Source organism: Branchiostoma floridae, chromosome 5 (assembly GCF_000003815.2).
Source record: "Branchiostoma floridae strain S238N-H82 chromosome 5, Bfl_VNyyK, whole genome shotgun sequence".
NCBI lineage: Eukaryota > Metazoa > Chordata > Leptocardii > Amphioxiformes > Branchiostomatidae > Branchiostoma > Branchiostoma floridae.
The window spans coordinates 26,831,444-26,845,752 of NC_049983.1; the positions used below are offsets into that span (position 1 = coordinate 26,831,444).

At 41.2% G+C, this 14,309-nt stretch overlaps 2 protein-coding genes across 2 annotated transcripts in view; both read right to left on the bottom strand.

Moving 5' to 3' along the window:
* LOC118415712 (RNA exonuclease 4-like) overlaps window positions 1–10,646 on the bottom strand; it is a 51,336-nt gene extending 40,690 nt beyond the window's left edge. The window contains exons 1-4 of the mRNA XM_035820464.1: window positions 10,458–10,646; window positions 9,783–9,871; window positions 8,007–8,081; window positions 1,615–1,692 (exon numbers count right to left, since the gene is read on the bottom strand). Coding sequence (XP_035676357.1) covers window positions 1,615–1,692; window positions 8,007–8,081; window positions 9,783–9,871; window positions 10,458–10,632 — 417 coding nt within the window. The 5' untranslated portion in view covers window positions 10,633–10,646. The remainder of the gene's footprint in view (window positions 1–1,614; window positions 1,693–8,006; window positions 8,082–9,782; window positions 9,872–10,457) is intronic.
* Window positions 10,647–11,024: 378 nt separating this feature from the next.
* On the bottom strand, window positions 11,025–12,904 carry LOC118416392. The gene is made up of 3 exons (XM_035821488.1): window positions 12,753–12,904; window positions 11,630–11,778; window positions 11,025–11,178 (listed from the first exon to the last, which is right to left on the bottom strand). Exons 1-3 carry the CDS (start codon window positions 12,864–12,866, stop codon window positions 11,025–11,027), a joined length of 417 nt encoding a protein of 138 aa, XP_035677381.1. The 5' UTR covers window positions 12,867–12,904.
* Between the last annotated feature and the right edge of the window lie 1,405 nt (window positions 12,905–14,309).

The window sequence follows — 14,309 nt, forward strand, 5'->3', positions numbered from 1 at the left end:
TGATGAGCAGGACGCTCCCGAAGGAAAGCAACATGAACTTGAATTATGAATGACATTGGCAAGTTCATTGATTCCACCCGCCGCGGGAGAAACCAGGAACCCTGCTGTTGTCTCTGTGTTCCATCTGAACAAATTTGTCAGACTGAGTGTGAAGTTCAACACTGGTGGGCCAGTGTGATGTAATTCCATGGATGGCATCAGCATGTACACATTGATGTTACCCAGAAAAACAAGCAGCAACTTCTCTTGCCTCTTATTATTCTGATCTTGATAAAATAATTTACATATAAAGTTACTTATCATTATGAAAAGTCTACTGAGAGAGGGCAATACAGTAAAAGTTTTGGTAAAAACAAATTCCTATTTCATGACACCTTAAGTGGGAAGTTACACAATCTATTGTCTTTTCAATTAAGGTTCTCTTTGTTATTTTGTAGTTAGGTCTAACACTAATACGGGTGCTTTTTTCCCAAATTTACATTTCACTTTAATTTGCCATTACACATGTGTGTAAATTGCAGAATGTATTTTGAAAACCTGATGAAAAAGAAAGAAAAATTGTGCAACTTGTTAGTCTGATTTTTTAGCATTTCAAATGCTTGAAAACCATATTCTTTAGAGATAGGCAAGTTTTTCAGCAAGCTTAACATAATAACATATCATTTTCCCCATGAGGAGAATGAATGACAACAAAACGTTCTCCAATCCATTGAACATCCATCAAGCTTTAGATGCAAAATTCCATGAACTTTTAAAATGCCAGATTCCATTAAAACTGAGGATGTGAAATTGGCTGAACTTTGTGAAAGCCAGGAGGTGGTGAGGAGATTAGGGTAATTACATCACTGAAGTAGAGCGGCGTGGGGCGGCGCAGTAATCAGCCATTACCCGCCATTACGGACACATTACTGCCATTAAACGCGCGTTGACCCAGTTAGCGTTACGGGTCGCTCGGTCCGCTCAGAGCGAAAGTGTGAGCCGGACTTAGCGGGGAGGATTTACTCGGGCCCATCATGAGAATCTCAGCGGGCCAATTTAGACAAACAAACCGTTTGGGGTTATGTCTTTCTGTGGAATCATTGTGGCCTGGATTTAACTAGACTGGTAAGCACACCTATTATAGATGCCAGAGGGCAGAGACACTGGGCAGGTATAATGGGTAAATGGGTATCAGGCTGGGACATATAACAGGGTGGATTTACCTCTATGTTGTACTAGTGCTATAGCAACCAATGGGCTGGTCTAAAACAACAAACTGGTGCTAGAAATCTCGAAACCGGTCGAATACCATCGTCTCTGAGCTGTCATTTTCCCAAGCTACGAATGATGGTGCTAGAAATGTAAATATTCTACAATGGTTGTATCTACATGTAGTATTGTTGTTAGATAGTGATGCATGTGTTTCTAGGTATTAAATACATCACGTATGTAAGTGTCACTGTTAGCAATTGACAGGACGTACCGCTGAAAACTTGTACAATAGTGTAGTTTGTAATCATTAGTTAAACATGTTGTCACGAAATAAGAATTTGAAACAATAACAATCTAGTTGTGGATGTGAGAAGGGAACTCAGCAAACCAGTACTACCCCCTGAAGAAATACTGCAGACTTACCGAGCAGTGCTCCCCCTTCTGGATCTGAAGATGGAGGACTCCAGCCGCAAGCTTCTTTAAGGAAGGCGTGTTGTTACCCTGGGGAGAAGAACACGGTTTCTTGAGATGGTGTTCTTACTTTAAACTTAAAGACAACACACCAAAGGCTTCTTCTGCTACCCTCACTTACTTAGAAGAAGGAAACAGATGACGGTTTCATTTATTGAAATGATTATTGTAAAAATTGACATCTGAACATGTACACAATCATTGATATTCCTAATGTAACATAGAACATAGAAGTAAAGTAATACCCAAAGGAAAAAATGTACATTAATTTTTGTACAAGTGCCACTGCCATATAAGACAAGTGAATTTCAGAATCTATAAATATGAAGAATAGAGGCTTTCAATATTAAAAGATAAATTTCAAATGACAAATGACAAATTACAAAGTCTACAAGTTTGACCAAGAACCAACTAACTACATAGCTCTGGACTCCAGTCCCACTGTGGTATTGATTTGCAGTAAAGACTAAGTCCCAAGTCTGAGCTGACCGTGCTAAGTAACCGTGCCAACACCAGTCTTCTGTAGTACAATGTATATGTACAGGGTTGGATAAGTTTGATAAAATTCAGTACTGTTCTACAGGCAAGTTCATAAAAAATTACTTAATACCCAAAATTTGAATAACATTTTTCTATGTATTTTCACTTCCAGCAATATGTTATCATAATTCTTAGCTAATCTTAGAACTTTTATCATAATTCATATTGACTCTATTCTTCTGTGTTGACCAATCCTTGATGCCATGACCGTGAAAAGAAACAAGTTTATCAAAATCTCACTCATGGAAAAATCTTGTGGGGTAGGACACGTGCTTGCCTGACCAGCACTTTCACTTGCCCTGGACAATCAGCCTAGTGGACTTGTCCAACCCTGATGTAACATGACCAGTACCAACAGCTTCAGCCCTCCCCAGGGCTTTATACATCGATCGGCACACAGCGGAAAGGACAGACGACACAACAGGCGCTTAGCCTCCAACCTTCCGTGGCATTCCCTGGGGACCCTCGTTACATAATTAGGTGTGCCATCGTAGCCTGGTATCCAGCCGTAATATAGCTCCCGAGTCTCTTCTGTCCTCTCCGCAATTGGAGAGGACAGAAGAGACTTGGGAGCTATATTACGGCTGGATACCAGGCTAGTGCCATCGTACCGAATTGAGTTCTCTGGTTCAGCTTGAGTATGGACGTTACAAATTTCCAGTTCATTTTGTTCTTTTTTTTTTAATGGATTAGGTGTGCCATCATACAAAGTTATCATTTAGTTCTCTGGTTCAGCAACTATGGATGTTTCAAATGTCCGGAGTTCATTTTTTTTTAATGGATTACGTGTGCCATCATACAAAGTTATCATTAGTTGTCTGGTTCAGCAACTATGGATGTTTCAAATGTCCGGAGTTCATTTTTTTTTAATGGATTACGTGTGCCATCATACAAAGTTATCATTAGTTGTCTGGTTCAGCAACTATGAATGTTCACAATGTTTAGTTCATTTTCTTGTTTTTTTTAATGGATTAGGTGACTGTGCCATCATACAATAAATTATCACTAGTTCTCTAGTTCAGCAACTATGGACGTTTCAAATGTCCAGTTCATTTTTTTTTTAATGGATTAGGTGTGCCATCGTACAAAGCTATCATTAGTTCTCTGGTTCAGCAACTATGGATGTTTCCAATGTCTAGTTCATTTCCTTGTTTTTTGGACATTGCAACGTAGGTATTAAGAACATCACCAGGACCCAGGGGGAAATCTTGAATGTGGAATGAGCGAAATATTAGCGACACAACTGAAGATGGGAGCTCTCAAAGCTATTGGACTAAAGACATTTTTTTATATGCTAGAGTAGAGGGAAGAAGACCTCAGTTCACTGCACTACCTGAGTTTGAAACTAGGTTACGTCAAACAAAATATCCATGGTTGCGTAGCACAACTGGGCAACATATTCCTGTACCATGAACACCCTTCTGATCAAGAAGATGGACAATGTCATCTCTTTCTGGGGAGCAGCCTGCAAAGTCTCAATCAATCAATGTGAGAGCAGGACAGAGTTTGTGCAGCAAGAAGGGCATGGCGACAACAGCCTTCTCCAGAAATATTGATTACTGTATTGACAACTGATCAATCACATGCTCGTTATGTCGACCATACAGCAGTGCAAAATGAGCTACCCTGCACTGAGACAGCTCATCAGAGTTAATTAACTCCATGTTAATTAGCTGTACAATGGCAACAGGAAACCCCCAAGGGAAATACACCAGTAAATTAATTCTGTCTGACCCACAGTTATTAGATGTTGTCATCTTCATAATGAAAACTCCTTTGACACCACACAAGAACAATATTTTTGTCACACAAGTATGATTTTAGTGCCTGGGGCTATGAGAGAACAAATTGCTGTAGATTTGACACTGAGGTGGATTTGAAAGTTTTGTAAAAAAAATTCTCATATTATGTCATATACATGTATGTCACTACTATTGGGTATTGAGTGGACTGCCTACACTCTGACAGTGACAGATTGAGATGAAGAAAGTCTGTGAATCAGTAACTATACACATAGTCATACTATCACTACAGCTGAGAAACTTTCCAGCTGATAGTATTGACTGATGTAGGATTGGAAGTACAGTAAAATAACTATTTTTCCTAATTAATACTTAGTGACTCAGTTCTTATAGGATAAATCTCCTGGCAGGCAATGTTGTTAAGCTACATGCATGTACTAAGTAGATCTGCACCAATTATACGCCTAAGGCTATGGCAGAAACCGGTTCTGTGTACAGTGAGTCAGCGGAACCTTGGAGGGCTAATACTTCACAAGGACAGCAAAATGGCGGCTGCACCGACATGTTTGGGGACAAAAATCCATGAAGAGCTGACCTGCAGCATCTGCCTGGCACTGTTCACCAGGCCCAAGGTGCTGCCATGTGGACACACCTTCTGTCAGGACTGTCTGCAGGACCATGCAGGGAGGGGAGGGGCCTTCAAGTGCCCAGTCTGCCGTCACCAGGTCAGGCTGCCACCCCGGTGGGTCGCCATTTTGCCAGACAATGTCGCGGCGGCGAATTTGTGCGAGAGGCTGCAAAACCAGGCTACACTGTCAGGGGAAACAAGGGGACAACCCCAGTCTGGAAATAGGTGCAGTTGTCACCCCTCTGAGGTGCTCGAACTATACTGTAAACAGTGTCAGATCCCAATCTGTAAACAGGGTTTAGAAGAGGCTCATGACGATCACCGCACAACAACCATCAAAAAAGCTGCACAGGAAAAGAGTTTGCCTGTCCAGGATTTAATCAACGAGGGCAGAAGCATTCTGGAAAGTTACTGCAGCTTCATCAGAGGATTGAGGAAGGAAGAGAAAACCCTGAATGAACAGAAACAGCAGAGAGACAACAGCATTGTTCAAACCTACAACCAAATGGAGCAGAAACTCACAAAGAGAAAAGACCGCCTCTTGTCTGAATCACAACAAAGTCACAGAGAAAACATGAAGAAAATACAGACTGAAAGGAACAAAGTGTTGGCAGGCATCAATGATCTGTCTGCTGCCTGTGATCGAGCAGAGCAAGAACTGCAGCAGGGATGGGTTGAGTTTCTCAGTCAGCAAACTGCTTTGACAGAGGTGGTAGAAAAGTACAGAGAAAAAGCAGCACCAACTCCTGTACAAACCCAGCCTGCTGTCTTTCAGCCCACAGACACCCCAGTGCCAGTTTTGGGATATGTGACGGTCCAGTTTTTTCCATCTGCACCAATCCCAGCAGCACCTGCACCAATCCATAGAGCACCAGCACCAATCCCAGCAGCACCTGCACCAATACCAGTAGCACCTACATCTAGTAATACTGCAATAAGGGGCACAGGTCATCACCATGATAACCAAGTGCAAGAGGAGCCTCAGTTTCAGAGCGTGACATTTGGTGAAGTGGGATCAGCTCCAGATCAGTTTGATTATGCACAAAATGTTACAGTATCAAAGGAAGAGGAGATTTTTGTAGCATGCTCGGAGAACCGGAGAACCCAAGTGTTCAGCCTGCAGGGAACGTTTGTGAGAGAGTTCCCTACAGCCACGTAAGGTAGACATGAAGATGTGGCCATGGATAGAGAGGGGAATGTGTGAGTGGTGGCCTGGTAGGGGAGACAGACTTTGCTGAGTTTGCTGTGCAGTACAGGGCAGGGTGATGAGGAAGTTTGACCTACAGAAGGCAGGGTGAGGGAGAGGAGTTACCGTGGACACCAGGAGGAACCACATCCTCATCACACAGACCTCAGGACACTGACTCAACCTACATGGTGTAGTACACTGGTGTTCAGGCCAGATGGGGCGCTTGTGAGAACTGTGGGTCAGCAGTAGGGGATGAAACATGTATTGTACATTACTGTGGACGGGGAAGGGAACATTCTTGTGTCAGACTGTGATAATCACTGTGTCCAGGTGTACAACAGGGATGGACAGTTTTTGTTCCAATTTAGATGTGAGGGAAGTGGTGAAGGTCAGCTGAATAAACCCAGTGGCATCTGTACAGACAGGGCAGGTAACATCATCGTGGCAGACAGGAGAAACAGCCATGTGGAGATGTTTGACAAAAGGAAAATTCTTCAAACACAAAAAAGTCATACAGATATGGGGAGGCAATGGGCTGTTGCCATGGCACCACAGGGACAGTTGGTAGTGACTGCTCTAGAGAACCACACAGTCTCCATATTTCATACCTTCTGAACCTGAGTCAGGTGAGGAACAAACTGTACCAAACTGCAGTCTCACCGCCTGATCTTACATAACTTATAAACTTTGGAGTTTCTTAAATAAAATAGGAGATACTCATATTGACAAAGCAAGTTTAAGTGATTCCACCCATTAGTTAATGCTGTAGGCCATTCATGATTCTGTTCTGTAAAATATTATATTATATACAGTTGAAATTGTCTTTAGTGTGTGGAGGACAACTTTTAGAGCCAACATACATGTACATCTATCTTAATTCATATAGAATAAAATATACCCTTATTAGTATTCGTTATATCAAATTTTCTTTGGTTGAATTGTACTTGTACATGAAGACTGAAGGTATTACTAATGATTTATTTATTTTTATTTATTAATGATTTAAGATGATTTACTAATGATTTAAGATATAAGCTGGTATGTGAGTTTCATTTTGACACTTACTACATGGATAGTAGTTGTATTCATTTTTTAAATTGTTTTGAGGAATATTTTCTTTTAAAATACTACATGTACTATCAATGTTTGATATTAGCATTTGGTTTTCAACGTATCGTTGTATCAGGTCAATAATGATACGACTGAAATGCGTAATGGAGCGTGTATAACACAGGTTACAGGTTTTTTTTTGTTTCAAGGCTTTCATCATGGGGAGTTAAAGATTAAAGATTCAAGGGAAATTTCAACATCTTTGTTCAGTGATTTTTATTTTCAATGTTTAAATATTGTTGTGAGCAATAATCAAAGTGTATTGTGTTTCCTTACCAGTGTGTTTGTGTGTGTGTGTGCATTGTTGCAAGGGTAGTATGGATGGTATGAATATACATTGTAGAACACAACACCACGTATGACGTATCACATGAGGTACCAGCCCAAGACAAATTTTCAATGCAAAATGGTGAAAGAAGGTTGAATGTGTAACTGTTGCTGTTCTTGTGTGTATTATTTTTGTTGTGTGTGTTGTTGTTGTTGTTTTGTGTGCTAGGAGGGAAGTGTTGGTCCTTACCGGTTTGAAGAACTAGTACAATGTACATACTGTTCTTGTGTGTGTTGTTTTTGCTGTGTGTGTTGTTTTTGCTGTGTGTGCTGTTTTTGCTGTGTGTGTTGTTTTTGCTGTTTGTGTTGTTTTTGCTGTTTGTGTTGTTTTTGCTGTGTGTGTTGTTTTTGCTGTGTGTGTTGTTTTTGCTGTGTGTGTTGTTTTTGCTGTTTGTGTTGTTTTTGCTGTTTGTGTTGTTTTTGCTGTTTGTGTTGTTTTTGCTGTGTGTGTTGTTTTTGCTGTGTGTGTTGTTTTTGCTGTGTGTGTTGTTTTTGCTGTGTGTGTTGTTTTTGTTGTGTGTGTTGTTTTTGTTGTGTGTGTTGTTTTTGTTGTGTGTTGTTGCTGTTTTGTGTGCTAAGAGGGAAGTGTTTGTCCTTACCAGTTTGAAAAACAAGTATACATGAAAGGAGCTTGAAAGACGCTTATCTTATATTTTCTACATTCGTATATAGATTAGTTACTGTTTAGTTATTAATAAGTGGAGGAGGGCACTGTACAAGCCAACTAGGCTTCCTCCCTCCTCAAGCACCTTTATTTACTTTCTATATTGTTATTGTTTTTGTGTGAAAAACAAACAAACAAACTCACCCCTGCCAGACTCTTGAAGGGAGGGAAGTTGGAGGTGTCCCTGATCATGTTCTTAGGGTGGGTCATCTGGAGAGCCTAGTTAGATAAAGGAGGAAATAAATACATGGAAGTACAACATCTTGATTATACGGATGACATCCTCTGGGAACTGGTGCAAGAAAGAACGTTTGTCTTTAACATGAAATCTAAGAGCTCAAGAAGGTTGAGCAAATGACCAGAAACTCAAGAGTATGTACAAAACAATAGATTCTTCATAAGGCCACAGCAAGTAAATTTTATGGATGACATCCTCTGCAGACGGCAAAAATAGTGAGATAGGGCGAAAAAAAAACAAGATGGGTAGAAAAAAACGATGGCTAAATTTTCCAAATATACGCAATAAACGTAAAATAAAAAGAATTCAAGCGACGAAACATGGTATCACAGCCTACAAGGCATTAATTTCTGTATCTAAGACGTGAACTACTGTTACAGGTAAAGGTGACACTCGTGTGGTAGACTGGTATCAATTCCCGATATGGCAACTACACTCATGCCATGGCTTCCATATTGGGAACTTTTACAACTATCTTACTAAATTTTTAGTTTCACTTCTATAACTACAGTCATGGCTACCTGGCTAGTCTCACTTCTACAAGTACAACCATTAGCCATGATACTTTCTCGTCATGTTGACCATCTCCGAAAAAAAAAATCTTGTTTTGTTTTCTGAAATCAGGCGAAAATTAATGCGCGCGCTGATGTCATCCATAAAATTTACTTGCTGTGGCCTAAGTTCATTTTTTGTCTTTCTTCTTTGACTTTGGAATGGCTTTTGGTATTCTACAGCATTAGTATCCTTTTTCCAATATTTCTGTGTAGCTAATAGCATACATTTACTAATTTAGCTGCAGCTTTGAGCAATTTACACTATTATAGTTTGGTCGAAATCTTTTTTCTTTGGAAAACTGATGCGTGCACTGATGCCATCCATATACATGTAATCAAATTTGATCAACATGGCCTTAACAACAGGCTACAAGATGTACTGCAAGAAGAAGTGCATCTGTTGGTGTGCTATGCCGTAAGGCAGTTATACCAGCTGTATAGATGCAGATGCAGATACGTCTGACTGTGCCATCAATTTCTGAGTGAACTGACTGTACACGGATGCCACCTACTGACTATGTTTCAAACTGCACTTAATTTGCCATTCCGATTCCAATGAAGTTTTGATAGTTTCATTATTGACATGAAGAAAGCTATAAGAATCAAAAGATACAGACGGACATGTACACTGATGCCTCCTAGTGACTATGTTTCAAATTGCAGGCTATTTGCCATTCAGATTCAGAGGGCATTCTGATAGCTACATTATTGACATGAAGAAAGCTATAAAAAGTGTATATAGAATACATAATATATATACAGTGTATTCCGTATCACCCGAGGTACCAGCCCGACCACGGGTCAGATCGCCCTACGGCCGAAGACCTGAGAAAACCCGTTTTTATGTGAAATGCGCCAGAAATTGAACAAATTTGGTGCCCTCGAACAAAGGTATTGCAACAGTAATGTTCCAACGTCTGAATCAGGTATTTGAACTTTCGATGGCGCTGCACTCGTCCCGCTCAAAACAGTTCGATCTATTCGAATGGAGCCCGTGTGATACAACTTAGAGCCGGTCTGATACGGAAGTTATCACCCGGTCCGGAACACACGTATCGAACGTTTTCACGTCACAGGTGTGACATAAATATAAGAACCCCTTAATCGAGACTGAAATGCTGTCCTTACCTTCATGTCGTTCTGCAGGGCGTGGCCCACCAGGATCCTTCCTTTAAGGATGTCTGCCACCTCCTTCTGCACAGACTTAAAACTCTCACCTGAAACAAGGTGGACAACACACGCCAGGCTTGTAAGTTAAGGAATGACTTGAGAGATTCTACTGGAACAATCTGAAATGGCACACTAAAAGAATACTTACTGCCTATTAAGTAAGTATAACCCAATACCTCACAAGGATGCATTGTAACAAACTGCATTGTGTGCATTGGGAATCATAATCAGGCAAAGATGCTCAAATATCATAAACACACACACATAAAACAGGGGCACAGTGGCTGTTTGGTTGAGGTGATTACTGACAAAGCCTGACAGGTCAAGAAGTTGTGCCCTTGAGAGGGGCACATACTAGCCTGGAAGCCAGCCGTGTTGTGCTTTGGTTGCTCCCCTAAGGTACGCTTCCTGCCATCAAGTCTGGTGTTCGTTACCGTTTGAATGATCGGTATTTGCATATTCGCAGAGATTTCATGCAGGTATGCAATACAAACAAAGTAGCCTTCATATGCAGTCTGTACTCTTCAGTACAAAGCTGGTGTATTACGCCATGAGGCAGTTTACCGGGTATACAATACAAACAAACAAACAAACAAACAAACAAACAAACAAAGGTATGAGTAAAAGACGCACCATTCATGAGATCTCGTGGCCTGATCCCGCTAACGAAGGTGCGGTAGTCTGTCACCCTCTCCTTGGGTTTAACGAACTTGTCGTAGACACACTTGCCGAACTGGTTCACGATGGAAACCCGAGCCAATGCGCTCTTGCTGCCGCGGTGACCCGTACCAACCATCTCACAGTCCATACCAACCGCTCGAGTCAAGCTACAGAAACAACAAATAGATAAATATAAACACAAGCATATAGTACTGCCGTGGTTCCCCGAACCTATTCTCCAAGCAGACATTAAGTGTCAGAGATAGTAGTGGTCGGATTTTTACTGGCTTGCTTCCTTGAGAGCCAGTAAAAATCTCGACCACCATCTCCGCAACCCAACCTCTGTGTGGAGAAAATCCCGTACCGACCATCTAATAGTTCATACCTAACGCTCATTTCAACATACAGAAAAAACAACAATAAATACAAACAAACATGACCCAAACCGACCGTCTAACAGCCAACTGCTGCCTACTTGTGTCAGGGATCCCAGCAGCAGTATAATCAAATGGATACTACTACTATTACTACCACTTCCACTTACCCATCAAACGAGTTGAGTTTGACCAGACTCATGGTGGGTCTCTCTGCAAGACCTCGCTCCTTCCGAGCTGCAGCCGCAACATCTGACCCCAACGTGACCTCAATGTCATCCATGTCAAGGTCATCCACAAACCACAGGTCAGGGTGGGAGCTGGATGGGAGGGGGGTAGATAAAGATTAGATGAATAACATATGATATTCCCTTGTCATTTCCTATTAACAATAGGTAAATACTACATAGTTATGTCAAACTTAACCAAAGCCATAAAAAGTCTATACAAGTGAGACAAGCCCCTAAACTTAATAAATACTAAAAGAATATGCTAAATAGTAAGGAAAACCCACACAGGATTTCAATACGTGGCAATCCTAGCCTACTTTACTCTGACTGTCTAGTATGGGGTAATGTTCTGGAACAAGTTGAACTGTAATCTCCAACACCAAAATTGAACTAACGCAATTTTGAAACCGATCAGCTCCAGTCTTTGTCGAGGAATTAATATTACCATGTAATGTCGTTGCTATGCCTACTTTGAATACTAGTACACACGTCTTTAGACAACACAATTCACACTGATTGACAGCAAACCAAGAAGGCCCACCTTTGTTCTTGGGAGACGCCTTCTCCTTTCTCATCCCTCCTGAGTTTTGTCCTCTTCCTTGGAGACTCCTTCTGGCTGGACTTCCTCTTCTTGGCAGGCTGAGGAGACGTCTTGGCGCTGATGTGGGTTTCCTTGTGGGTTTGAAGAGCCTTTTGGTCATTACACAATAAAACAACCATTAATAACAACTGTGTGAGGTACTAGTACCTTCTGTTTCTACGGATATTTACACATGCTGTAATAAAAAAGCACTAGATTAGTTTTTTAGCACTAGATTTGTTTTTTTAGTTCATATCGCACCAATAGCATTTGTTTCATTTTGTACTGATGAAGGCGACAAACGGTCATCAAAACATTTGAGGAAGAATTAAAGGAAGGTTGTGTGACGAAGAAGACTTTGTTCAATTCAGCCCTGGATTAGATAAGTTCTCTCCAGGCAGACGTTGGTTGGGAATTTCGTAACAATTGTGCTGACTACTGGCTTCTCTAACAGTCACTCAGCTGACAGAAGACAAGCCATGGGTGCCAGCCTTGTAGCCTTTCTTTCTTTTTAATAATCTTCCACCACAACTTCTGCAAGACCAAGTGTGCAAGCTGAAACCTTTTGATTTCCTGACTATACATCATTTTACCATTTCAAATACTGAAGCCAACATACACATGTAACATACATACATGTAACATTATACGAGCTATGATTGTCTCAAATACAGAAACAACAAAACACACCTCCATAATTTATTGACCATGACCTGAATTTGCATACACTACCTCATCTATCATCATGAGTATGTCCCACATGCACAACAAAACAGCTTAGAGCTACACAAAATCAGTCTTCAAACCTACATCTAACTTCTAAGCACTGTGTATCTTTTTTTTTTTTTTTTTTTTTTTAACCTTTATTTAACCTTGATACATCATTTGGCCTGAGCCGTTTTTCAAGATTTCAAGGGTATATGCAACACAAGGACTTACTTAAACTTTAAAGGCAAATTTTTGCTATTCTGTTTACAGTCACTGTACAAGCGACTGTACAAGAGTAACAAAAACTCACCAAACAAGCTGAAATTTAGCAGGAGCTACAAAACCGTTCCCTTATCCACAGACAACTTTCCCTTACCTGTGTTTTGAACAACCTACTGGCCCAGGTCTGAGCTTGACCTGAGGTAACCCCAGTCTTTACCTGCTGCTGCAGTTTGCTCCAAACTTGAGGCTGTTTCTTGTTCAAGTCCATGTTTACAACTGACCTGGCCCCACAACACACAAGCAGTCTCACTAGAGTCTCAACTGTTTACTCCCCCTGATTGATCAGCCCTTTGTGTCTACTCCCTCTGATTGGTCAACCCTTTGTTCTCCTGTTGTTTGGAAAGGTGTGTTTTCACTGACCTTGTCTTCCCGTATGCAAATGAGGGGAGTTTACCAGACAGTTCTCACTGTGACAATGGACTGCCAATCAAGCTAGATTGGTAGTCTTTGCATGGATAATTAGGGAGTGCCCGAATCAAGACTTTGAAGAAATAGAAGTGTATTTAGGGAGTCTGAACCTAGTCACCATTTTCACATCGTTTGTAAGAGTCTTACTAAGACCAGTACTGGAGTATTGCGCGCCAGTTTGGCATCCGGGCCTCACCTGTGCACAGTCAGACAGGCTTGAAGCAGTGCAGCGGAGAGCTGTTCGGACAATTCTAGGCAGACGCTTCACTAACTACGAACAAGCCAGGAAGAACTTAAACATCCCACTGCTGTCGGACCGCAGGCGAGATCTGTGCTTTAAGTTCGGAACCTACTTGGAGAGACACAGACCGTCATTACTGCCACCAAAGGGATCGGACTATCACAACAGATCCACCAGAAACTGTGACAAATATCGACATGTGAAATGTAGGACTGACAGACTAAGAAACTCGCCGATCCCCTACGTTGTGCGCCTTTTGAATGCCTGATGTCTTTGTATCTAAGGATATCTGTTGTGTTTTAAAGTGTTGCTACACGCAAGTCAGAAGTTTAATCGTTATTTAAATGTTTAAGATATAATTGATGTTATAGATGTTTTAATATTTCTAGAATTAGCTCTGGCTGGACAAAATTATCTGTACGAAATCCGCAATTCAGCCAAACAGGCTGCGAGTGATTTTTTACCGATAAACCATTCATCATCATCATCATCATCATCATGAAAACCAGGAAATTAAAATCCACCCACATGCACTAGTAATATGGAAAGTTCTAGTAAAGGTGAACACCTGAATTTAGAAACATTCCATTTCCATCTTTTTAAAATTGTCGTTGTTGATATTGTTTTGTGGGTATTTGATTGGAATTTGGATATTATGTGTAACAGTGGGGTTTAAGCGCTGCCAAACTGACCACGCCAACAGCTCTACAGCTTTTGGTGTTGTGGTTTGCATGTTGGATTTGTAATCTGTCGACCCGGGTTCGATCCCAGGTGTCGGCATGTTTGTTTCTTTCTGTCTTACTCGCCCCTCTGAATTCTACATCAGGGCTCAAAATACTTTTTTCTCCATACCTGCACTGGTGTAGCCTCTACCAGGCTCCGTGGGTCGGTGGTCTAATTGTCGAAATTGGACGAATAGAGTCAATACTACGCTCCCTCCAGTATACGTCGATGTGCCTCACTAAACGGATGAACGTCGCATGGCAGTAACTGCCGAACACT